The sequence below is a fragment of the Cnephaeus nilssonii genome, assembly GCF_951640355.1.
Source record: "Cnephaeus nilssonii genome assembly, chromosome: 7".
NCBI classification, from domain to species: domain Eukaryota; kingdom Metazoa; phylum Chordata; class Mammalia; order Chiroptera; family Vespertilionidae; genus Cnephaeus; species Cnephaeus nilssonii.
Window position 1 is genome coordinate 37,275,217 of NC_137078.1, and position 25,686 is coordinate 37,300,902.

Below are 25,686 nucleotides of genomic sequence, written 5' to 3' on the forward strand. Positions count from 1 at the left end.
AAAAAAAACAAGCAAACAAACAAAAACATTAAATATCTTTAAACTGTATTTACTGCTGTGTAAAATGCAAATAATATTTACATTATATGCATGTGCTGAAGAATAAATTTAATTTAGTTAATAACACCTGTAAAGAGTTTAGAACCACAGAACTGTTTGGTGATTGTGACAACAGGGACCCAGCACACGTGGGGTTTGGCCCCACACTGTGAAACAGAAGGAAGTGGCAAATCATTGCTGTGTTTTTCTATTCTTTCCCCCCGCCCCTCTTCCTTTTTCATTTTACTGAGCTGAATAAAATGAAATTGAATGCTTTTATGCAAGTATTCAAAAAGAAACTGACCACACATCAAAACAAGACATGCTGGTAACCATCGGTGACTAGAATGCACAAGTAGGAAATCAAATGTCAGAATCAAATGTCATGGGTAAATTTGGACTGGGGGTCAGAAACAAAGCAGGAAAACAGCTCATAAAGTTCTGTGAGACCAACCAGTTTTTCCATCACAAACACATGCTTCACACAACCAAAAAGACAAGTGTCTACAAGGACATCAGCAGACGGCTAATATAGAAGGAAATGGACTTTGTAATTGGAAGCAGAAGATGTATCTCCTTTTAAAAAATTACTCTTCCAGGTAATTTTTTAAAGAAATATACAGTGGATTATTGCGACATTCTGTCTGTAACTAACTCTCAAGTAGTTCAGACAGAGAAAGATAGTATGTGGTAAAATAACATTACAGGAATTTTGTATTTTTGGCCAAGTTTGTGAGGAATGGATATTAATTCTTCTTTCAAGGTTTGGTAGAAATCACCAGTGAAGCCATTGGGGCCTGAGCTTTTCTTGGTGGTAGTTTCAACCTCTTTACTTGTTACAGGTCTATTCAGATGAGCTATTTCTTCTTGAGGCAGTTTCAGTAGTTTGTGTCTTTCGAGGAATTTGTCCATTTTTAACCTAATTTGTTGGCATACAGTCGTTCACAGTATTTCCTTATAATCTTTTTTTATTTCTGTGATGTCAATAGTACTGTCCTCTTTTTCATTCCTGATTTTAGTAATTTGAGTCTCCTGTCTTCTCTTCATGGCCAATTTAGCTAAAAGTTTGTCAAAATTGCTGGTGTTTTCAAAGAACCAGCTTTTGTTTTCACGGATTTTTTTCTATATTTTCCCATTATCTATTTCATTAATATCATTTACATAAATCTCTATTTTTTTCCTTTTGCTTGCTTTGGATTTAGGTGGCTCTTATTTTACAGTGTCTTAAGGTGAAAGGATATTAATTGAGATCTGTTGTTTTCTTAGTGGTGCTCCAGGGCATGTACTTCAGTCTGTTCTCTATCTATGACTCTATTTTGTTTGTTAGTTTATTTTGTTCATTAGATTACACATATAAGTACAATCATATGGTATTTATCTTCCTCTGAGTGGCTTATTTCACTTAGCATAATACTCTCAGGTCCTCAGAGGGGAGGGGGATTGAGAGATTGACTGAAAAAGGTGAAGAAAATAAGGAAAAAAACTTACAGATAACAGTATTTTGATAACTAGAGGCAAAGGGGGGTGGAAAGGTAGAAGAGGATAAAGGGGGCTAAACGGTGACAGCAGGAGACTTGGCTTTGGGTGGTAAACATACAATACAATATACAGGTGATGTATTACAGAATTGTACACTTGAAACCTATATAATTTTATTTACCAATGTCACCCCAATAGATTCAATAAAATTAAAAGGAAAAAGAATATACCTGGAATTTTGCCAAATTAATTCCAGTGAGATACAGAACTATTACTCCTGAAATTATATTCCCTTCCCCCCTTTAGTGCTATTTTTTACATATATATTACAAATTACATCTGTATATGTAACAACCCCAACAATACATTTTGAAAGTTATTAACTTATATAATTTTATGTCTTGAAAGAAGCTGAAGGAGAAAGAATAAATGCATAGGGCTTGTTTTATTAGCTTTCCGACTTACAATTTCTGGTTCTCTTTATTCCTATGAGTTCACCTTACTATCAGGTATCATATCTGTATTCTGTTATTGCTAAATACACTACATTTAAGTATGTCATGGGCCCTGCAATACAATTGTTGTATACAATTGCTTTTTAAACCAGTTAAGAGAAGAAAGGAAAATAAAACTGCATTTATACTGTCTTATAATTACACAATTCCCTTAGTGCTGTTCTTTGTTTTTCTACATGGATTTGTGTTACCATTTGAAGTCACTTGCTTCCTCCCTGAAAACCTCCTTTTGTGTTTTTTTCTACAGTCAATTTGCTAGAAATAAAGTTTCTTCAAGTCCCCACACTGTTTCAAATAAAGTCAGTTCTTTGGGGGAGAACTTCAGAGATCTCTGTGATTATGCACTGCCTCTCTCCCTGGACAAATATCTCTGAGCCACTGCTCCTCCCCTGGGCAGGGGTGGTAGCCTCTGGTCTTCCCCACTTGCCTCTCCCAGCTTGGAAACGCCTTCCTACAAGTGGGGCAGAGGGAGGGTGATCAGGCCAGGCAATCTCAGCCTGCTATGCATCAGCCATAGCCTTCACTCTATGAGTGGGCCTGGGTGCAGATTGGGAGCCCCAGCCGCCAGTGTCTGCAACTCAGTTTTGGAGAGGATGAGAAATACTGGTGGCCTGCCTCTCTCAGCAACATACCTTACCCTGCTTGAAACAGGGGAAAGGGAGCCACATCTTGTTGACCACACTCACCAGGCACCAGCAATGGAGCTTTTGTCAAACTGAACTGTAAGATTAGAGTCACTCAAGGAATTAGGCAGACACAGTGAGCAAGCAGGAGGGAAGTTTATTAGAGGGAATGGGGGGATGGAGCCACAACAGGAGAAGGTTAGCACTCAGTCTCCGCTGTCCTTGGGGTTGAATTTTATGTGCAAAACCGCAAGGGGCGGAGGCTGGGGGGATATAAGTGTTCTAGTGTGATAAGATGGAGTCTTTTGTCCTTCAACACAATTAGTGCTGGCCCTTGAGGCTGAGGGCTGTAAGCTGCCATTGTTATCCTTGGCCTGCTGTCTCTCCCTCCATGCGACTGCCTCCTGTTGCACCAGATAGGGTGACCACAGGTTGTTCCATGAAAGTCCTTCGGGACTTTCTAGTCCACCTGAGACAAATGTCCTCTGCTGGCCTGACATGAACTAGTTACAAAATCCTGTGAAATCCATGTACCCTCCCGTTTTCATAGCTTGCAGAAATTCCTTTCATGGTTCTTGAGTCACAGTGGCTCTTTACTCAGTGCTTTCAGTTTCCATTACTCTAAATCCTTCCTTTCTAGTTAAGTACTTTAGAAAGTCAGGACAGCCACGTCACAGCAGAGTTTAAATAAAAGCCCAATCATCTCATCCAGTGAAAGGCAGAGAAGAAACCACTGCAACCTACACTGAGGAGAAAAAACAGGTAAGAACTATTTTCTCATCAAAGCAGCTTTCTCCCCACATCTACAGGAACTTGTACTCTGAGAAATGCAGTCCAGGATAAGGTGGGGGCAGGGTGGGAGAGATTTATAAGGGTCAGTTCGTTTTCCAAAGAACGATGAGCATGAAGATAAGGTTGAAGCAGAGCCTGTGTGGGACAGACTGTGAGGTTCAGTCCCATCGATATCAGGCGGCAGCAATCCCTGTGTCACTACTGTGCCTGGAGGAATTAGGCAGCAGCAGACATGGGGCTAAGCTCAGAGTTTGAAATGCATTAGGCTTGTCTTTCTTTTTGCCAACATTGTGTTCGATGCAGACACAGTTAAATTACCATTGTCTTTGAGGGAACTTGCTCAATTCTGATCTGACTGCAGCTGACACACTGAAAGGGCTACAGATACGTTATTTTCATGAGAAAGAGGCATAGAAAATGAGATGCAGCATAAACAGCCACCTGACACTGTTAAAAAAGAAAGAAAAACCAGAAACTCAGAGTGAAAGATGAAGATTCACAAAAATACCAGACATTTCAATCATACCGATGAGCTTTGTTTCTGGTTGCCATATGTGAGGAAGGATGGGGGCCGGGTGAAAATGGGGAAGGGATTAAGAAATACAAATTGGCAGTTACAAAACAGTCAAAGGGATGTAAAGTAAAGCCTAGAGAATATAGTCAGTAATCTAAAATAATAAAAGGGCAATATGTTAATTAGACCAGATATCATTCCAGACATCCTTCCTAATGAAGCCGGGGCTGGAGGGAAGCCAGCCCGGGTCCTGAGTGCCTGCGGGCGGCCCAAGGGAAGCCAGCTTGGGTCCTGGGTGCCTGCGGGCGCCCCAAGGGAAGCCAGCTTGGGTCCTGGGTGCCTGCAGGTGGCCAGAGGACGTAAGCCCAGGTCTCAGGTGCCGGAGGGATGCTGGTGCTAGCAGCCGGGTGAAGGAAGGCCTACTACTCTCGCATGAATTTTTGTTCATCGGGCCTCTAGTCTATATAATAAAAGCCTAAGCAACCATTACTGCAGAACGACCAGAATGACCAGTTGCTATAATGCGCACTCACCACCAGGGAGCAGAGACTCAACACAGGAGCTGCCCCCTGGTGGTCCGTGTGCTCCCATAGCCAACCTCGCACAGCTGACCAACCTCCTGCGACCCCTTCCCTAGCCAGCAGGCCAACCTCTGCAGCCCTTCCCACTCCCATCTGGCCAATCTCCTGGGCCCCTTCCCCTGTCCGGCCGGCCCCAATAAGCCCAGATCAGGACTCAGTGAGACGCTCTGATGAGCCCGATCGCTGGCCAGACTGAGGGACCCCACCCATGCACAAATTCGTGCACCAGGCCTCTAGTAATGTAATAATTATGTATGCTGACATGTAGATACTAGACCCATAGAAGAGATCCTTTTCAGGTATACAAATGTCTAACCACTATGTAGTACACTAAAACTCATATTGTTGTGGGGTTGAACCCTGGAGTCAAAAATAAGACCACCAGAGGCTGCTGATTGATTAAAAAAAAAGCAGGCAAGGATTTATAGAACTGGCCAGGACGGCCGCGAGAGCACCACACGCAGGTGGCCACCCTCACGACTGCGCTGTCCCAGGTGTAGGCAGCCCTTTTAAAGATCCAAACCACAAAAATTTTCCTTTGTTCTAAATTCTAAAGTCTGGGAACAGCCTGCAGGGGGGTTCCCAGCCCCTGCTGGACATTATTGGAATGTGGCCCTATCTTGGGAAAGCAGGTTTTTACAGAAGCAGAACCAAGCGGAGTCAGTAATCTCTAAAGGTTATCTACAGTTTCTACCCCTGGCGCTACTGAGTCGGTGGGAATCCATCTCCTGTAGTCCTGGTCCACAGGCACAGGAAAATTACCTCTGTGAGTCTCCAGGTCCCAGTCTGGAAGCTGAGGTAACCACCCTATTGTCCAAGCAAGCAAGTGTGTACAGAAGCCAGAATAGCAGGGTTAAAATTCAAACAGCAGTTTTTACCTAAGTATGGTTGCTACCATACTTCAATATAATATTGATCATCAACTGTAATTTAAAAAATAACAATTTTTAAAAAAATAAAATAAAATAAAAAATAGCCCCAGTCCACTAGATGCAATTTCTTTAGGGACAACTTCTTTCTTACCCCTTGCAAGTAGAATTTTGCCCCACTACATTACTAAAAAGTTTTCTCTTTAATGAACCTGCATTGCTAAAGCCAACATTTTGTTTACGTGACCTCTCTGTGCTCTCAGGTAGAATTGCTCTTGCTTTCTGGAAACTGCCTCTGAATTTCTTGGCTCTGCATGAACTTTACTCATCACCTACTTGTCTGACAACCCTCTGTCTCTCTCTCCTTTCAGCTCTTCCTCTCCCTCTCCTCCCCAGTATTCTCCCCTCCTGTCTTCTTCCTGCTTCTCCTTCTCCTCTACCAAATGAAAAAACAGAACAAAACAGAAAACCTACAAGTGTATGACTGGAAATATATTTTCATTGAACAACCTAGGCTCTCCTGATCTTTTAATCCATATTTCATAGCCTTTCGTTCCCTTACACCACACACATGTACACACAAACATGGTTTTTGGCAACATTCAGTATTTGCAGTTGTGCAGTCTTACCCCCTTTTAGTTGGAGGCTAATTTTTTGTGAAGCTAATGAAGTTAATGTATAGGGACCCTTGCACAAGCCCATATCAAGGCTTTGGGCAGGTCCCTAGTCATGTTTTTCATACAGTAATACATTTTTATAAAATTAGCAAATGTAAGTTTATTGGTCCACTTCCAGAATAGCAGTATAAACAGTTCTATGAACCCTCACTTCTGCAAAATAAGAACAACTAGTAGAAAAAACACACATTTCATATCTGTGAAAAATGCCCTGCCTGTTTTTGCACAGTGTCAACCCTTGGATGAAGGGTGGATTGAATGTTTGTGGTGGGGGCATGTGCAGGAGGCAACCAATCCAAGTGTCTGTTTCACATCGATGTTTCCTCTCTCTGTCTCGCCCCCCTCCCTCCCACTCTCCCTAAAAATCAATCGAAAAATATCCTCCAATGAGGATTACCAACAAAAAAAATTGGTGAAAATTGTCCAAAGAGCATACATCAAATGATGAAACATTTATTCCCAAAAGTTTTTATTCATAGTAGAATTAATTAACAAATAAATATTAAATTCCTTACATATGGCCAGGATATAAACTACTCTCTGAACCCTATTCTATTTTATATTTCATGTCTAGCAAATAAATTTTTTATATATTTTTATTGATTTCTAGAGAGAGGGAGACGGAAAGGTGGAAACATCAATAATGAGAGAGAAACATTGATTGGCTGCCTCCTATGCATCCCCTACTAGTGAAACCCAGGCATGTACCCTGACCAGGAATTGAGCCCTGACCTCCTGGTTTATGGGCCCACGCTCAACCACTGAGCCAGACCAGGTGGGCTCTAGTATGAATATTTTATTGAGAATCTAAAAAGAAAGTTTTCTATGGTAAATTAAAGATTTTGTTCTTGAAAGTGTTTAAATGTTGATTTCCTTGTCATACCAATATTTTTTAATGTACTCCTTCAATTGCACTTCTGTAACTTTCTAAAATAATACAAATATTCCCCTCATCCATCTCACTGTTGACACAGAACTTCTGGCCATGTTGGGGAATTTTATGACTCTACCATCTGGATCAAAATAACCTGGTGAAAGTTCTTGATCTACTTAGAATGGAAGTTCTAATCCATCCCATCTCCTCACTTGCAGATAAGGTGACACCCTGGACATGGACTCAGACATCCAGATGCCAGGCCCGGTGTGCCTCATTGAGAACACTGACAAACAACTAGTGGTTAACCCAGAAGCTTTGAAGATCCTGTCTGCCATCACACAGCCTGTTGTGGTGGTGGCCATTGTGGGTCTCTACCGCACAGGCAAATCCTACCTGATGAACAAGCTGGCTGGGCAGAAAAAAGGTGAGGGGCACCAGCTAAGCTCTGCCAGATCCCTTCTCTCCACCCACACTCCCAGCTTTGAGTACGGTGTTACAAGAAGAGCAAGGTAGAGATGGGGAGGCATATTGAAAGCGAGCTTTTAATCTATAGTTATGCTCTTAACTTTACTATGATCTGAAAGAGCCAACTCACTGTCTCTTCCCACTTTGCCTTAATTTCCCTTTTAAAAGCATAAATTTGTATTCTTTTCCTAGAATTCTATATTTAATTTTTTAAAGAATCACCATATCGTTTTCTACAGCAAATGTAGCATTTTACAATTCTCCCAGAAATGCACAGGATTCTAATTTCTCCACATTTTTGCCAATACCTGTTATTTTGCTGTGTGTGTGGTGTTTTTTGTTGTTGTTTGTTTTTATTGACTTCAGACAGGGAGAGAGAGATATAGAAACATTAATAATGAGAGAGAAACATTGATTGTCTGCCACCTGCAAGCCCCACACTGGGGATCAAGCTCACAACCCAAGCTGGGAATCGAACCATGAACTCCTGGTTCATAGGTCCACACTCAACCACAAGCCACAAGCCAGGCTGTTATTTTATTTTTTTGATAGTGATCATCCTAATGGTGTCAAATACCATCTCATTGTGGTTTTGATTTGCATTTCCCTAATAGCTAGTGCTATTTATTATCTTGTTATGTGATTATTGGTTATTTGTATTTTTCTTTAAGGAAATGTCTGTTCAAGTCCTTAGCTCACTTTTTAATTGGCTTGTTTGTTTTTTTGGGTTGCATTGCAGGACTTCTTTATATATTCTGGATATCAATCCCTTAACTAAGAAATATTTTCCCCCATTCCATAGGATAACTATGAAACTCTGTGATAGTATCCTTTGACCCACAAAAGTTTTAATTTTGAATCCAACTTATCTATATTTCTTTCGTCGTTTATGCTTTTGGTGTCATATCCAAGAAATCATTCCACATTCAATATTATGAAGTTTTCTCCCTATGTTTTCTTCTATGAAATTTATAGTTTTAGCTCTTACATGTAGGTCTTTGAACTATTTTGGTTAATTTTGTAGAAGGAAAAGCTTTCTCTCTTGGACCATAGAGTGTGATGCTGGCTGAAGGATTTTCATATATAACTTTTATAACGTTGAGTTAGTTTTCTTTTAGTCCTAATTTGTTAATGTTTCTATAATAAAGAAGGTGTTAAATGTTTTTATGTATTGGATATTTGAATTTCCCTGTTTCTCTGTAAAATCAATACTGATTGTAGTTTTTTATTAATGTACTATAGGCCCAGTGCACAAAATAAGTGCACGGGGGGAGGGGGGGCGGGGAGTGTCCCTTAGCCCAGCCTGAACCCTCTCCAATCTGGGACACCTGAGGCTCCATGGGTGGGTGAGGACTTGACTCTGGATCCCACAGCATGCCCCAGACTCTGAGAGGAGGAAGATTTTCATATACATTTTACTATTTTTTTTTTCATCTCTGACACTTCTATTATAGAGAAAGGGCAAATAGCAATATTAAAATATTTCCTCTAATTAATCTCCCTTTAATGTGCATGAATTTCGTGCACCGGGCCACTAGTACATATATAATAGAATATTATAGTCATAACAGAAATAGGAAACCTTGCCATTTGCAGCAAAATGGTTGGACCTTAAGAGCATATACTAAGTGAAATAAGTCAGAACAGAGAAAGATGAATCCTATATGATCTTACTTACATGTGGATTCAAAAAACCCAGCCAATTTTTAAAAATATATTTTACTAGAGGCCCAGTGCACAAAATTCATGCATGGGGAGGGGTTGTCCCTCAGCCCAGCCTGCACCCTCTCCAACCTGGGACCCCACGAGGGATGTCCAACTGCCTAAATGGGCAGTCGGACAACCCTCTCACAATCCAAGACTGCTGGCTCCCAACTGCTTGCCTGCCTGCTTGCCTTCCTGATTGCCCCTAACCACTTCTGCCTGCCAGCCTTATCACCCCCTAACCATTCCCCTGCCAGCCTGATTGATGCTTAACTGCTCCCCTGCCAGCCTGTTTGCCCCTAACTGCCCTCCCCTGCAGGCCTGGTCCCCCTCAACTGCTCTCCCCTGCAGGCCTGGGTCTGCCCCCCCCCACCCCCCGCCCCGCAAACTGCCCTTTCCTGCAGGCCCGGTCACTCCCGACTTCCCTCCCCTGCCAGCCTGGTCACCCCTAACTGCCCTTCCCTGCAGGCTTGATCACCCCCAACTGCCCTCCCTTGCAGGCCTGGTCCCTCCTAATTGCCCTCCCCTGCTGGCCATCTTGTGGTGGCCATCTTGTGTCCACATGGGGGCAGAATCTTTGACCACATGGGGGCAGCCATCTTGTGTGTTGGAGTGATGGTCAATCTGCATATTACTCTTTTATTAGATAGGATAGAGGCCTGGTGCATGGGTGGGAGCCAGCTGGTTTGCCCTGAAGGGTGTCCCGGATCAGGGTAGGGGTTCCCTTGGGGCGTGGGACAGCCTAGGCTAGGGGCCTGTGGTGGTTTGCATACTGGCCACGCCCCCTGGTGACCCAAGTGGAGGCCGTGGTATCTGGGGTTTATTTATCTTCTACAATTGAAACTTTGTAGCCTGGAGCAGAGCCCAGCCTTCTGCTTGCTCCTTGGCGGCAGCCATTTCTGTTGGGATTTATGTATCTTGTATAATTTAAACTTTGTAGCCTTAAGCCAAGGCCTGGGCTGGCCTGGGCCAGCCAGGGTGTGTGGAAAGCTTAGCTTCCTCCATGGCCGGGGGCAACCCTAGCCTCCTGCTCTTCCAGCTCCATGGCTGCTGCCATTTCTGTTTGGATTTATGTATCTTCTATCATTAAAACTTTGTAGCCTTGAGTGGAAGCCTAGGCCGGCAAGGGCAGGCAGAAAGCTTGGCTTCCTCCATCGCCAGGGAAACCCAAGCCTCCCTCCTGCTCTCTGTGGCCATAGCCATATTGGTTGGGTTTATTTGCATATTCGCTCCTGATTGGCGGTGGGCATGGCTTGTGGGTGTGGCTTGTGAGTGTAGCATAGTGATGGTTAATTTGCATATTACTCTTTTATTAGGTAGGATTTTTATTGATTTCAGAGAGGAAGGGAGAGGGAGAGAGAGTTAGAAACATCAGTGATGAGTGAGAATCATTGATCAGCTGCCTCCTGCACACGCCACACTGGGAATGGAGCTCATAACCAGGGCATGAACCCTGCCCCATAGTGGAACCATGACCTCCTGGTTCTTAGGTCAACGCTCAACCTCTGAGCCTTGCCAGCCAGGCCACTGGTTATAGTCTCTTCTTACCTTGATTATGTTTACATTTATCTTCATTTTAAGACACATCTGCTATGAAAACTCAACTCCCTCCCTCTCCTGTCCCCCTGAAGGCTTCTCTCTGGGCTCCACGGTTCAGTCTCACACCAAAGGCATCTGGATGTGGTGTGTGCCTCACCCTAAGGAACCAAACTACACCCTAGTTCTGCTTGACACTGAGGGGCTGGGAGATGTAGAGAAGGTAAGTATTAAAGATTTAATTTGGACACAATCTCCTCATTTCTGGGTATTTTCTACACTATTTAATTTTTTTTTTTTCTTTTTTAAAATTTTATTATTTTAATTTTTATTCAAATAAGAGCTGGCATTAAACCATATGTGTTTTTTTCATTTCTGTTTACATGCTAAGAGACTAAGTTTTGTAATCAGGGATAAAGAAAATATAAGGCAGAATCCTAGAAGAGCATAGTGGTCACTAGATAGTATTCTAATTATTAACAAGAGGCTATAAGCTAAACCAGTTAACACAGATGCATAAAGGTACAACAAACAAAATCAGCCATGAGTCCTATCCTACAGACAACTTTAATTAAGGATCAATGTTCAGAAGTCCTAAACTGTCGTGGGGATTTAAACTCTGTCATTAACACAGTGGCCTTAGCAAATTATTTCACTTTTTTTACCCTCAGCTTTCTGATCTGTAAAACCAATGCAAATGGTCTATATTTGCCTCATAGTATTGTTTTGACTATTGAATAAGAATGGAAAGTGTTAGGTGAATAAAAATTACTAGATAAAATAGCTATAAGTATCATTACTCTTACATAAGTCAATTTTGCTGTAAAAACATAGAGAAAATCTAATTACATTTAAGGCTTTAGAGTGCCCACCAATCTGAACTATTTGTTTTGCAATTATCTGCCAATGGTCATAAGAGGTCTTAGTGAGAATACGTGTTACCAAAAATACTAATCAGAAGAGTATTCAAAGTCCAAGTCTTACTAACAATCATTTTCTTTTGGATTTGTTTTCCTCTTATGTCATTAATCTAAAAAAAGCCACTGGACTAAATGAGCATCCGTTTAATACTGCTGATCTGGAAAGTGCCATGAGAACAAATCATAATCCTGGCCCAAATGTGTTCTGATTTCCAGGGAGACAACCAAAATGACTCCTGGATCTTTGCCCTGGCAATACTGCTGAGCAGCACCTTTGTGTACAATAGCATGGGGACCATAAACCAGCAGGCCATGGACCAACTGCAGTATCCTTTTTGTGATCCAGAACAGCATAAAAATCAGAAGGTAGGTGCCAAGAACCAATTCCAGCATGTAATAATTTCAAGAGTTTCGCCAAAAGGTTGGTGAAGCTTGGGTGGCTCAACAATGGCTGAGCCACATATGTAGTTTACCTGTTGGAAACAGCTAAGGCACTTCCCCCAAACCTGAATAGGATTATTGTTAACTGATAGCTCAGGATATTTTATTGCCTCCTGTTGGTCAAACACCTGAACAGCTGTAGGCTATTCCCCAAACTGACAATGCTTCTCTACCCTTTGATACCGTTGATACTGTACCCTTGAAGTGTATTATCTCCACCTTGCCTTGGGATAAATTGTGTTGAATAAAAGCAGGTTCCTGAGTGAAGGAGGAGAGTCTCCAGTTCCCTTCATCTGAAGCTCCTCTGACCCCCAATGCCTTTCAAAAATAACTTTTGTCATCCTTGGACTCCTTCTTGAATCTACACGCAGCCCCTTTCTCCAGAATGCTGAATCTTTTGTAAGGCTGGGAAAAGAACCCCAGCAGGGATCCCTGTAGTTAAAAACCAGCTCCCACAATGTGAATCCTAGAGAATAAAGCACCAAAAGAGAAAGTATAAAAAATAACTCAAGGGCAGGAAGAATTAACACTTGAGTTAGAAACAAAGCAAAAACAAAAGTTTGGAATATGTGGGACTAATATGGGATGAGAGGCACTGTTCATTTACATCATTTTCCTTAGTTTGCTACTCAGCTATGTGACAGAGCTGACAGATAAAATAAGGGCAAAATCTTCACCTGATGAAAATGAGGTTGAGGATTCAGCTGACTTTGTGAGCTTCTTTCCAGATTTTGTGTGGACGCTGAGGGATTTTTCCCTAGAATTGGAAATAGATGGGCAACCCATCTCAGCAGACAAGTACCTGAAGAATTCACTCAAACTCAAGCAAGGTAAAGGGGACTGAGAACTGATTATTGGGAATCACAAGCCATTAGAAACCATCATCTTTTATGTTTCTACTTAGTGCTTTTACATGTATAGTTTTCTACTTCTTCTCAGCTGCTGAGTTCTAATAATTAATGATTTCTTAATATCTAAGTTCATAGATTTCATTTTGAATTATCTTCTCCCCTGTTCTAAGAACAAGTTTCTTTTTCTTTCACCTTTCCCTGTACTGTGATCAGTTTCATTTTTATCTCCCTGCTTAGGGCTTGTGATGCTATAATTACCAAAGAATATGGAGTAGAGTGGGCATTTATTTAAAGAAAATAGATTAAAGCATAACAATGCACTAGGTCAGGGGTTGGCAAACTATAGCCCACAGGCAAATGATGGCCAATCCAGCTTGCCAGCTATCGTACAAATAGGTTTTACTGATTGAATACTATGTAGATGGTCCATGGCTGCTTTCATGCTATAATAGAAGAATTGAATATGAGGAAAAGAAACCACCTGACCTGCAAAGCCTAATATATGTACCATTTGGACATTTACAGAAAAAGTTTCCAAGCCCCTCTTTAAGCAAAGCCCTTTTTTATCTCTCTCCAGGTACCAGTCCTAAAGACAAAAATTTTAACCTGCCCCGACTTTGTATCCGAAAGTTCTTCCCAAAGAAGAAATGCTTTATCTTTGATCGGCCCACTGAAAGGAAGAAGTTAGGCCAACTTGAGACAATGCATGATGATGAGCTGGACCCTGAATTTGTGCAACAAGTTGCTGACTTCTGTTCCTACATCTTTACCAATTCCAAAGTCAAAACCCTTTCAGGAGGCATCCAGGTCAATGGACCCCGTGAGTCCTCTTCCCAGTCATTACTCTCACTGTTAAGACTAAAGGAAGGTGGAATAGCATCCACCTAGATTCAGCTTTAAAAAATGCAAATCTATTACTATTACTGTGGTACATTCTAGATGACACAACATTTCTAACAGATTTTATTAGTCAGATTTCGTGGGTGAGAAAATATATTAAAGGACAAACAATAAAGCCCTATTGCTTAAAGTTGCCCTAATAAGCTGGACCTGTACTATTCCATATAATAGCTACTAGACAAGTGTAGTAGCTACATTTATCTAAAATTAAATGTAGACTAATTAGAATTAAAGAAGATTAACAGTTCTGATTACAAGGCTAGGGGCTGCAATATTGGGCAGCACATACAGCACATGACCATCATCACAGAAAGTTCTCTTGGACAGTGTTCTTCTGGAATGAATAAAATGGAGGACTCCTTTTTAAATTTATTTTTAGTTTTTAAATTCTCATCCAAGGCTTTTTTCCATGAATTTGAGAGAGAGAGAGAGAGAGGTGAGAGAGAAACGTTAATCAGTTGCCTCCCACAAGCACCCCAACTGGGTATTGAACCCACAACCTAGGTGTATGCCCTGACCAGGAACCAAACCCACAGCTTTTTAGTGCATGGGACGACGCTCCAACCAACTGAGCCAACTGGCCAGGGCAGAGGACTTCTTTTTAATTGTTTCAAAAATATTGATTTTATAAATGCTTACCAAGGACCAGAACTGATGATAGAGACATGAATGAGAGGTACATTTCCTATCCTAATGTTGCTTGAGGGTAAAGCACATGCACTCTATAAACACAGGTATGATACCTAGAACAGAGGTTCTCACCCTTTGATATGTATCCATAAAAGCCAAGATCCCGCCAGAGGATTTAATTCAGTTGATCTGGAACAGAGGCTGACAGTCTGCATTTCTAGGAAACTTCTAGTTGCTGCTGAGGACATAGATGCTGTGACCAAATGAGTGTTGAGAGATATCACCAGATTTATAGAAGATGGATTGTTTCCTCACCCCACCTACAACAAATGTTATATTTTGTTCTCTATTTGTAGGGCTGGAGACTCTGGTGCTGACCTATGTCGATGCCATCAGCAGTGGGGACCTGCCCTGCATGGAAAACGCAGTCCTAGCCTTGGCTCAGATAGAGAACTCGGCTGCAGTGCAAAAGGCCATTGCCCACTATGACCAGCAGATGGGTGAGAAGGTGCAGCTGCCCACAGAAACCCTCCAAGAGCTCCTGGATCTGCACATGGCCAGTGAGAAAGAGGCCATTGAAGTCTTCATGAAGAATTCCTTCAAGGATGTAGACAATGTATTTCAAAAAAAATTAGCGGTAATTTTTTTTTCTTATGTTTATATGGATTAGGGTCTCAGAAAGCAAAGTACTACTAGAAAATAAAATGGGTATTTATCAGGAGAGAAGGAATTCCTACTAGACTTCAAAATAACAAAAAACACTATTTGTTATTATTATTGTAAGAAGAACAAATCCTATATAATAAAAGCCCAGCCCTAGCCGGTTTGGCTCAGTGGATAGAGTGTCGGCCTGCAAACGGAAAGGTCCCAGGTTTGATTCTGGTCAAAGGCACATGTCCAGGTTGTGGGCTCAATCCCCAGTAGGGGGCTTGCAGAAGGCAGCTGATCAATGATTCTTTCTCATTATTGATGTTTCTATCTCTCTCTCTACCTCTTCCTACCTTTCTGAAATCAATAAAAATATATTTAAAAAACACAAAATAAAATAAAAATCCAGCAACCATAACAGCAGAACGACCAGAACAACCACTTGACCATTCACTATGAGGTGCACTGACCACCTCCTGGTCCCTTTCTCCGGCCTACAGGCTCCAATCGTCAATAGCAAACAGGGACCCAGTGTGGGTTGGCAAGGGATGCAGGCAGTGCCAGGCCAATGCTCCTGCCCCACTGGTCACCCCACACACCTAGGGCAACATGCCGCTGTGATGGGGCCGGTGAACAGGCAGGAATACTGACCTCTCAGTCCCTTCCTCCGGCCATCAGGCTCCCATCATTGGATGGCAAACAGGAAACCGGAGTGGGTGGTGGCAGGGGGTGGGGCTGGCTGCCAGCAGCCAGGGAAGATGGCGCTGATCACAGGTTAGGCCTAGGGACTGTACGTGTGCACAATTTTGTGTGCCGGGCCTCTAGTTTTATTATGATTGACTTAAAGTTTTGAACATTTTTTCCCCCTTTCATGCATAAAGCAATATATTCCTCATAATTTAGTTAAATGCATGCAGGTAACAGACCTTTTCATAAAGTTACATGCTTGCTATTAACAGACCGATTTAATATTATAGCCAAAAGCAAAGAAAGCTGTAGTCTTAGTTATCTTCAACAGGTTTATATTGAGTCACATTTATTCCATATGCAATTGCTGTTCCAATTTGAAAAGCAGAAGTTTCTTTCTAAAGGTGTATGTGTAGGAGTAGAGAACCTAGTCCTGACCTATGTCAATGCCATCAGCAGTGGGGACCTGCCCTGCATGGGGAACACAGTCTTGTCATTGGTCCAGATAGAGAACTCGGCTGCAGTGAAAAAGCCGTGGCCCACTATGACCAGCAGATGGGTAGCATAAATGCTAACATAAAGCTAGCAATCTCTGCCATGAACTTCTCCTCCAAGGAGAAAGGGACTTCAGTAGAAAGATATGATCAGGAGTAAGGATATAGTCCTGCTGAGGTGCCTGTAAGTTGTACAGTGATCACAAACTTGGTTTTGAGAAGCCTTTCCAAAAATCCTGAGGTTGAGCTAATATTTTCTCTGTACTCTTTCTACTTCCTATTTTCACATTAAAGGCCCAGCTAGAAAAAAGGCGAGATGACTTTTATAAAGAGAATATGAAAGCATCATCGGATCGCTGCTCAGCTTTACTTAAGGATATCTTCCATTCTTTAGAAGAAGAGATAAAGCAGGGGGTTTATTCTCAACCAGGAGGATATCATCTCTTAATGCAGACTGTGAATGAGATGAAGAAAAAGTATCTTCAGGAACCCAGGAAGGGAATACAGGTAACCAGCATTTATCTGTCTCTGTTTCTCCCCTCAACCCCACACTTCCCTTCCTCCCAGTCTCCCTCCACTTCCTTTCCTGGGATCTGCTCTCTCCACGATGGCTTCGTTCCTCACCCCATATGGGACCACAGCACCAACAGATCCAAAAGGAGAGCCCTCACTCAGAGAACAGAGACTCTCAATCTATATTTATATCAATCTCTTGCAAAGGATTCTGCTTCATTGGGTGCCAGGCTTGGCCAACATGGAGCCTGTGCCCACCCTGTGACAAGGGCACCGTGACCAGCACACAGACCAGGGCCAAGAGAAGCAATTCCTACAGGAAAAGATGGTGGGCAAATAGGAATAAGTGCTTCTAGCAATTTCCTATCACTAATGCTGTTTTCTCTGGGTCCTAGAGTGAAGAAGTCCTTCAGACATACCTGAGGTCCAAGGAGTCTGTGATTGATGCAATTCTGCAGACAGACCAGAATCTCACAGAAAAGGAAAAGGAGATTGAAGGTGAGTAGCAAGTCAAGAAAATAGATAGCCTCAACAGCTTTTATAAGTTTAAATATTTTGGCTTGGAGAAACTGGGGTCCTTAAACAAGAGCCAGATGAGCAAAGATGCCTATTACTAGCCAAGGTCAGTCTCAGTGGGGCAAATGCAGTCAGCAGCAACAATGACAGGTAAGTTTACAAAGAAGAAACAGCAAGGTGGTCACCCACATGAATTTGTCTTCTTCCTTTCCTCCTGGCAGTGCAACGTGTGAAAGCTGAATCTGCTGAGGCTGCAGCAAAAATGCTGGAGGAAATGCAAAAGAAGAATGAGCAGATGATGGAGGAGAAAGAAAAGAGTTATCAGGAACATGTGAAACAATTGACTGAGAAGATGGAGCAGGAGAGGGCCCAATTAATGGCAGAGCAAGAGAGGGCTATGGCTCTTAAACTTAAGGTATGTAATGGCATCACCTTGAGGTTTCTTTTTTTCTGTTTTCTCTACATACTCCCTAACCTGCTTGTGTGTCTTTTAGAACATGAAATCCGGAATGACATTGCTTGCCCACTTATACCTTTCACTCCTTGTCTGTCTGCCTTACTTGGAGCCTGCCTATGTCTGGTTACTTTAAAAATATATATATTTTCCTTTATCTCATATCAAGTACTTCATCAGAACATTCTTCAACCAATGGTAGCTATTATATTCTAGGCACTGTAAATATGTCTTATCTGTATCTCTTGCTTAATATTATATGAAGCAAGAATTGCTGTGCACCTATACCTTAAGACCATGGTCGGCAAACTGGCTCGCAAGCCACATGCCGCTCTTTGGCCCCTTAAGTGTGTCTATTCCACAAAATACCACGGCCTGGACGAGTCTATTTTGAAGAAGTGGCATTAGAAGAAGTTTAAGTTTAAAAAATGTGGCTCTCAAAAGAAATTTCAATCATTGTACTGTTGATATTTGGCTCTGTTGACTAATGAGTTTGTCGACCACTGCCTTAGGAGAACAAACAGAGGTTCCGAAAAGATGAGCTTTTACAGGGTTACACAGATCAGTAAGATATCTGAACCACCTTCAACTTAGAGGAATCCATAATCACTGTTTTCCTGTCACACCTGGTATAACTTGGGTTCTAAGAGAACCTCATTCCTGATTGTTTGCTATGCCCTACTCCTAGTTTGTGTAGTGAGTTCTCTGCAGAAATCCAGTGTGAACAGTTAGGGGCCTTGATGTCCTTACTTATATCCTGCTACTATTGCCACCAAGCTGTGGAAACTTAAATCAAATTCCATGATCTAAGATTCAGGCACTTCCTTTGATTTTGAGAATTTTTATTTCTGTCATAGGTATGTATATAAAGTCTGAGTGTGTGTGTGTGTGTGTGTGTGTGTGTGTGTGTAGAAGAATCTATAACATTTGAAAAGAAGCATATGATTAAGATTGCCCACATATGTTGTATAGAAGTAATGGGATTTATAATTTAATTTTATCACTATATTAGAAGGTATAAGCCAAAATCTCTCTTAGCTAAAGGAAGTTCAAGAAAAGCAATCATGCAGCTAGGATGTCCAAGAGAAAGTATAATGAATATTTATGGTATATAAAATTTCAAGAATAAATGAAATACTAAGAATGTGGAAACTAGCTAGAAGTTGAGATTTGCTTACTTCTGTACTTTATTTACTCCTTATTTGTCCCTTTTTAGGAACAGGCCATGTTACTAAAGGAAGGATTCCAAAATGAGAGCAAACAACTTCAGAGAGAAATAGAGAATCTCAAGAGAAGCATGACAAAACCATCGGACCCTTGTATCATAATCTAAAGACCTAAGGAAAAGAGCTTCCCTGGTCACTCTACTCAAGGCATAACTCAAGCAGTTTTAGAATCTAGAAAAATGTCACAACTTGAGAAAAAGTGACCTTCTTTAAGCTGATAAAAGAAATCTACTAAAAACCCTTCACCTAACATACTTAATGATAAAAAACAGAATGCTTTGCCCCATAACACGGGAGTAAAGCAAGGATGTGCAGTCTCTCCACTTCTGTTAAATAGTATAATGAAGGCTTCCTACAATATGGCAAAAGGAAGAAAGAAAGAAAGAAAGAAAGAAAGAAAGAAAGAGAGAGAGAGAGAGAGAGAGAGAGAGAGAGAGAGAGAGAGAGAGAGAGAAAGGAAGGAAGGAAGGAAGGAAGGAAGGAAGGAAGGAAGGAAGGAAGGAAGGAAGGAAGGAAGGAAGGAAAAAATAAACCTGCCTTTATTCTCACACACTATGATTATCCACATAGAAAAATCCTAGGGAAACTGCAACAAAAGCAAAAAACAGCAACAACAAAAACTCTTGGGACAATTATGTGAATTTAAAAAGGTTGGAAGATTAAAGGTCAATACACAAAAATCCACTTTCAACTGTATTTTTATATAAAAGCAATGGACTATTGGAAACCAAAAATTAAAAAACAATACCACTTACAATAGCTGTTTTTTAAAACTAGAATACTTAGGTAGAAATATAACTAAACACAATCTTCTATGCTGAAAAACATTCTAAGATCAAGGGATTATGGGATCGAGCATAAATTTCCTTAGATTCCAACTCCCTTGTAGTTTTTATGATGTTCCTTTTACTCATTGTAGAGAAGAAGGTTCAAGACCCTTATTTTTAGAGTTATCCCTGACAAAAGCATGTTCCTAGTATTTGTTAAGTTTTCCTGAGCGCTAAAAATATGTCAATTGTGGGGGGCAGGGGAGGTATGGAGAGGGTCAATAAGGAATAAAGAGGGAAAGCTGTAATAAATTCAACAATAAAGATAAATTATGTGTGTTAGGCTTTTATCCAAATAGAAAGAGGAAAAAATATGGCTCAGAACTCAGTGCCACATAATATGCCTACTACACACACACACACACACACACACACACACACACACACACACATCCTACCCTTCCCACTCACCGTGAGTTCTTTGACAGCAGGATTTCATAGAACACAAGACAGGAAAACTAACTCAGAGTTTTTTTCCTCCAAAACTATGTTCCACACAGAGTCCTTAGGGAGTTAGATGAGGCTTCATGAAAAGCAGCCATTGCTTAGGCTACAGAGATGATTCATTCAAAAAACATTGGTTGAGTATCTATTACATATTCTGCCAAGGAGTGTGTGAATGAAAGGAGCCACATGCTAACCTGACAAGCTCAGGGGAGGCCTGTGTGGCAGTCTTACAAACTCAGAGACCTAAAATAACCACAAAGATGGTCTGAAAATTAAATATTTAACTACAAACAGGTTATAGTGGGCAGTCATGTCCTAGGCCGATATTTTCTCTGACAATGATCAACTTAGATCTTTACTGAACCCATTTGCCTTTTTGCCTTTAAGATAACATATCTTGAGATGTCTGGGTAACTTCCCTTTTTCTGGAGCCCCTGGGGCACAACCAAATGTGGTAGGGACCAGGACAGATGCCTCAAATTCCTTCATTATCATGTTAATTGTTCCTGCACCCACCTAAGTGTGTGTCCCATCATTTTACTTTTTATCCAATCCCAGGGGTTTCCCACCGCTTTGCTTTATCCCACCTCCTTAACCCATCACCAATGAATTTCATGTAACCCACCTATGTCCCTCCTTTGATTGCAATGTATAAATAGAAATGTAACCCGCCATTCTTCGGAGCATTATCTCAATTCATTGAGGTTCTGCTTCCTGGCATATGTCGACAGTTTGGCTCAAATAAACTCACTGAAATTCTTTACAGGTTTCAATGGTTTTTTTCCGTTAACAAGTGGAAAAATAATTGTAGTCCCTCTCTTAAGGAGCACATAGTCTAGTGGTGAAGACAGAGATTAAATAATACAGAAAACTATATACCCAAGTAATTGAGGGGAGAGGATTTCTGATTTAGAAAGGAATTGATCTAATCCCTCTACCCCAAGATGTCTCAGATGGCTCCTTAGTACGTCTTAGGCATATTTCCATTATCAGTCATTTAGTGGGAAAAAGAAATCCAATTTTGGAGGGAGTGATAGAAGGAGAGACAGTGCCTATCACCTGGCCTCAAAAAAACTATTTAATTAACAGTGTCTCATGCTCACAGTGTCTCTCATGGAGTTGATTGGTAAAGAAATGAAGAAATGAAGAAAGCAATGGGTTCCTTCTAGTAGCCAGTATTATCACTCTTCACAGTACTTTATCACTACCTTTTATCACCAGAGTTTGTTCATGTTTATTGTTTGTCTCCCCTACTAGAATACAAGTGGGCAGGAACATAACCTATTTTGTATATCATGGACTCAGCCATCTAGAAGGGCTCCTGGCATGTAGTAAATCATACAATAAAATTTTTTAAACACACGAGTGAACTACTTAATGGTTTATCATCCCAGCACCATTCCTGATGCTTCTCCCTGAAAGTTTAACATTTGATTGTTTAATATCATATTGAATATTACAGGAATTTGATAGTTATCTAAATTCTTATACTATTTAGAGTACAGTCTTCTCCCTCTCCCTCTCTGTCTCCATAAAGGATTTCTTCCTTATTCCTTCTTCATAGACCTAGAGAACCTTGTGTTGATTTACGTTCCTGCCATTGCTCTGGGGATCTAGCTGACAGAAAGCACCTAGTGCTGACCAGCAGCAGTGCTAAGAGGACAAATGAAGGAGCAAAGGGCAGTCCCCATTGAAACCCTCCAGGAGCTGAGAGCCTGCACAGAGCCTGTGAGAGAGAGGCCTCTAAAAGCATTAGAGCTCCGTCCTGCATGTGAACCAGGAATTCCGGAGGCGAAGCCACACTGAGAGAGGAAACATACCTTCCTGAGAAGGGCAATTCCTACCAGGTGCTAACAGGGATTCTCACTTGTGCAGAGACATATTCAAACACTATTAGCCAGAAGCCACACACCGAGTCCACGCCTTTTTAAAGACTGAAAAACTTCTCACTGACTCAAGTAACCAACGCTCATATTAAATTGCTGTAAATCCAGTCAAATGCACATGTGGATAAACAGATAGGAAGGCAGGCAGATAGATACATAGATACATAGTTACCCTGGGCACCCTTTCTGTGGGTAAATGTACAATGTCTATTACGATATTTGAAATATATAATGTTTGTACAGCTATTGTAGAGGTTTGCCTGGGAAGGCACATGGACATTCTTTAAATTGCTGTCAGCTGAGCCCCAGGCGACTGGCAGAGCCGCATCATGGTTACACCCTCCCCCCAAGAAGGTGGGAGGTGTTATTCAGTTCTGACTTCTTACCTTTGTCCAGATGTCGCAGGGGCGGGTCTAGATATGTAAATCCATGGGTAATGCTAGGGTCTACTTAAGAATGCAAATAAGCTCCTTTGATCCTATAAAAATAAAAGTGCTGTGTGGGGTCAGAGTCGCTGCCTCTCCAACAGAGAGAATGGCGTCCCACCTAGCTCCCAGCTTTTTAAATCCATCTCTGTGTCTTCTTTCTATTTTCCTTTCTTTAATTTCTTAATCCCCAGCTCCTCCACTCAGCAACCAGACCTGTTCCTTTTCCGTGCTGGATGCAGAAAAGAGAGAAACACCGCTACAGCTATTATTACCTGGCTGGAAAGAATCAATTTACTTTCATAATACATACAAAAAATATCTTGCATTGAAAATAACAATATGCAGTTGAAAAATTGACATAAATCTTTTTTTTATAAATATAAGTATATATGTTTAATATTTGAAATATGATTTTATTTCTTTACTAGTGGCTCAGTGCATGAAATTTGTGCACGGAGAAGGGGTTCCTTCAGCCCAGCCTGCACCCTCTCCAATCAGGGATCCATTGGGGGATGTCCGACTGCCGGTTTAGGATCAGGCCTAAACCGGCAGTCGGACATCCCTCTCACCTCTGGCTCCTAACCTCTTAAATGCCTGCCTGCTTGATCACCCCTAACTACCTCTGCCTGCCTGCTTGATCTGCCCTAAACCCTCTGCCTGCCTGCCTGCCTGATCACCCCTAACTGCCCTCACCTGCCAGCCTGATCTTACCCCCAACTGCCCTCCTGTGCAGGCCTGATCTCACCTCCAACTGCCCTCCCCTGCTGACCTGATCTCACCCCCAACTGCCTCTGCCTGCCTGATCACACCTAACTGCCCTCCCCTGCCGGCCTGATCTCACCCCAAACTGCCCACCCCTGCTGGCGAGGTTGCCCACAATTGCCCTCCTCTGCCGGCATGATCTCACTCCCAACAACCCTCCACTGCTGGCCTGAATTTGCCCCCAACAGCCCTCCCCTGCCGACCTGATCACCTCTAACTGCCACTGCCTGCCTGACCCCTAACTACCCTTCCCTGCAGGCCTGATCTCACTCCCACCTGCCCTCCCCTGCAGGCCTGATCTCGCCACCAACTTCCCTCCTGTGCTGGCCAATTTGGTTCTGATTGATCAGTTTCTATGCCAGTCAGTGTCAAAAAGCTCCACCTCCTAGGCACCCATTGGCTCTTCACAATTCACCCAGATTTGGTACTGATTGGTCGGTTTCTATCTCAGTCAGTGTCTCCGGGCCTATCTCCAGGCCTGATCAGAGAGGCAGGGCTGATCAGTATCTCCCGAGGAGGCCCGGAGAGAAAAAGTGGCATGGCTGCTGGCAATGCCCAGAGAGGAAGAGAGAGGCAATGGCTGATCAACAGCTGCCACAGAGGCTGTGGATCAGACTCTGCCTCTCTCTCCAGGCCTCTATCTGGGCCTGATCTGCAGCCCCTTCAGTAGTCAGTGCTGCATGGCTGCACCTGCGGCAGTCAGTGTTGGGTCGTCAAGCAACCTGGCACAGACTGCAGGACTGACTTCTGGCGTTAGGTTGAGCTTTCAGTCATTTGTTACATACCCTGGGTTTTTATATATTAGGATTATTTTTTTAAATGTTTTTATTGACTTTTAGAATGAGGAGAAGAGAAAGGGTTAGAGAGAAACAGTGATAGAGATACATGGATTAGCTGCATTCGGGGGATCGAGCCCACAACCCAGACATGTGGCTTCACCAGGATCAATCTGATGACCTCTTGGATCACAGGTTGTTTTTTTGGGGAGTTGGTGGGGTGATGAAAATTTCTTATTGATTATAGCGATTGTTACACAAATATATATAAAACCATTAAATTGTACCTTTGAATTTGTGAATTGTAGGGCATATGATCTATATCCCAATAAACCTGTCTGGTTGAGTTTTTTTAAGAAGGTTATATAGCCTGCACTCATGTGGTGGTGGGTGATTTAGTCAATCTTGTCATCTTCTGATGCCTCCTTTTTTCTGTCTAAGGCTTTTTCTTTTTAATCTATCTCCAGTTCCTAATTACTATTCATTATTATGTACAGCAGTATAGGTGACCTGGTGACTAGTCCATTATTCTAAACCAGGTATCTGTCCTACCTTTGTATATTCAACAACCCTTTAATATATTCTGCTGAACCAAGGTCATCTTCTAGGTATCATCACTATAGAAAACCTTCCCAAATTAGCATACCCCTGCAGGCACAGTGTAAATCTCATCCATGAAGTTCATGGTGGATTCAATCAGAATCTACCTATGGTGAACTGAGCAAAAGGAATGGGATTGGTTCCGTATGTAAATTTTACTCACCAGTGAAAATCCCTTGCAGTACTGTCTGTTCTAATAGAAACTGTGTACCTAGTTAATCAGGTACATTAGTTTTCCTCTAAAGCCAAAGGATTAAGAGATGACTTATTTACTATAAGAAACTATCTTTCTTACCTTCATTCCTTTTTTCCCCAAATTATTCTGTCTACACACATTTGATAATGAGACTTTAAATTATGGCAGGCTAGATATGGGGGAAACCTTCCCCCTACAAAACACCTATAAATGCCAAAAGAAATATTACTAGCATTTTGAAATATATCAGTGTGTTTGCAAGAACATAAAGTTGAAGGAATAAAATATAGAAAATGAGAAGAAAATCATGGTAGTACCTGGAAGCTGAAGCTCTGACCATTCTGAAGCATGTGCCCATCTTGGACTCTTAATGACCATAAGAAGAGCAGAGGAGGAAATTTTGGTGCTGAGATTGATAGGTTTTACTTATTGGAAACTTAGAATGAATTGAAAATCCTCCCAGTAAAGGAAAGGCTAATAAGTATCTGTTTACAGCAGAGGAAAAATTACCTGTTGACCTGCATTAGAATTTAAAAATAAAACCTTTCCCTTACCTGAGCATTGGATTGAACTTACCTGCATTACAGGTGTGGTTTCAGAAACTACTTAAAATGGGCTGGCATTGATCGGGCCCCAAGGCACCTGGCAGCAGCAAGTTCTTTTTGTTTCTTTTGTTTTGATTTGTTTATTGTTTTTTATTGTTTAAAATATTACATATATTAGTACATATATCTCCTTTTTCCCCCCCAATGGCCTTCCCCTAGCCTCCCCTATCCCCTGTTGCATGCCCTCATCCCACCCCACCGTGTCTTG

The 25,686-nt window shown here is 41.8% G+C and overlaps 1 protein-coding gene across 2 annotated transcripts; it reads left to right on the plus strand.

Moving 5' to 3' along the window:
* Positions 1-503: 503 nt before the first annotated feature.
* Positions 504-20,986, plus strand: LOC307103651 (guanylate-binding protein 1-like). 2 transcript variants are annotated; one of them, XM_079778098.1, is made up of 12 exons: positions 576-638; positions 3,297-3,418; positions 7,182-7,390; positions 10,767-10,894; positions 11,808-11,917; positions 12,666-12,862; positions 13,461-13,703; positions 14,770-15,050; positions 16,537-16,749; positions 17,151-17,253; positions 17,493-17,686; positions 18,942-20,986. In XM_079778098.1, exons 3-12 carry the CDS (start codon positions 7,201-7,203, stop codon positions 19,056-19,058), a joined length of 1,776 nt encoding a protein of 591 aa, XP_079634224.1. In that variant the 5' UTR covers positions 576-638; positions 3,297-3,418; positions 7,182-7,200; the 3' UTR covers positions 19,059-20,986. The 2 variants fall into 2 exon arrangements, with proteins under 2 accessions (XP_079634225.1, XP_079634224.1); XM_079778099.1 differs by lacking the exon at positions 3,297-3,418 and having other exon boundaries at positions 504-638.
* The last annotated feature ends 4,700 nt before the right edge of the window (positions 20,987-25,686 follow it).

Bases quoted from the DNA above. Each gene is read 5' to 3' on its own strand.
- LOC307103651 (XM_079778099.1), top strand. From the start codon at position 7,201: ATGGACTCAGACATCCAGATGCCAGGCCCGGTGTGCCTCATTGAGAAC. The intron at 11,918-12,665 runs GTATCCTTTTTG...TTTGCTACTCAG, and splicing joins CAGGCCATGGACCAACTGCA to CTATGTGACAGAGCTGACAG. The intron at 16,750-17,150 runs GTAACCAGCATT...TCTGGGTCCTAG, and splicing joins AACCCAGGAAGGGAATACAG to AGTGAAGAAGTCCTTCAGAC.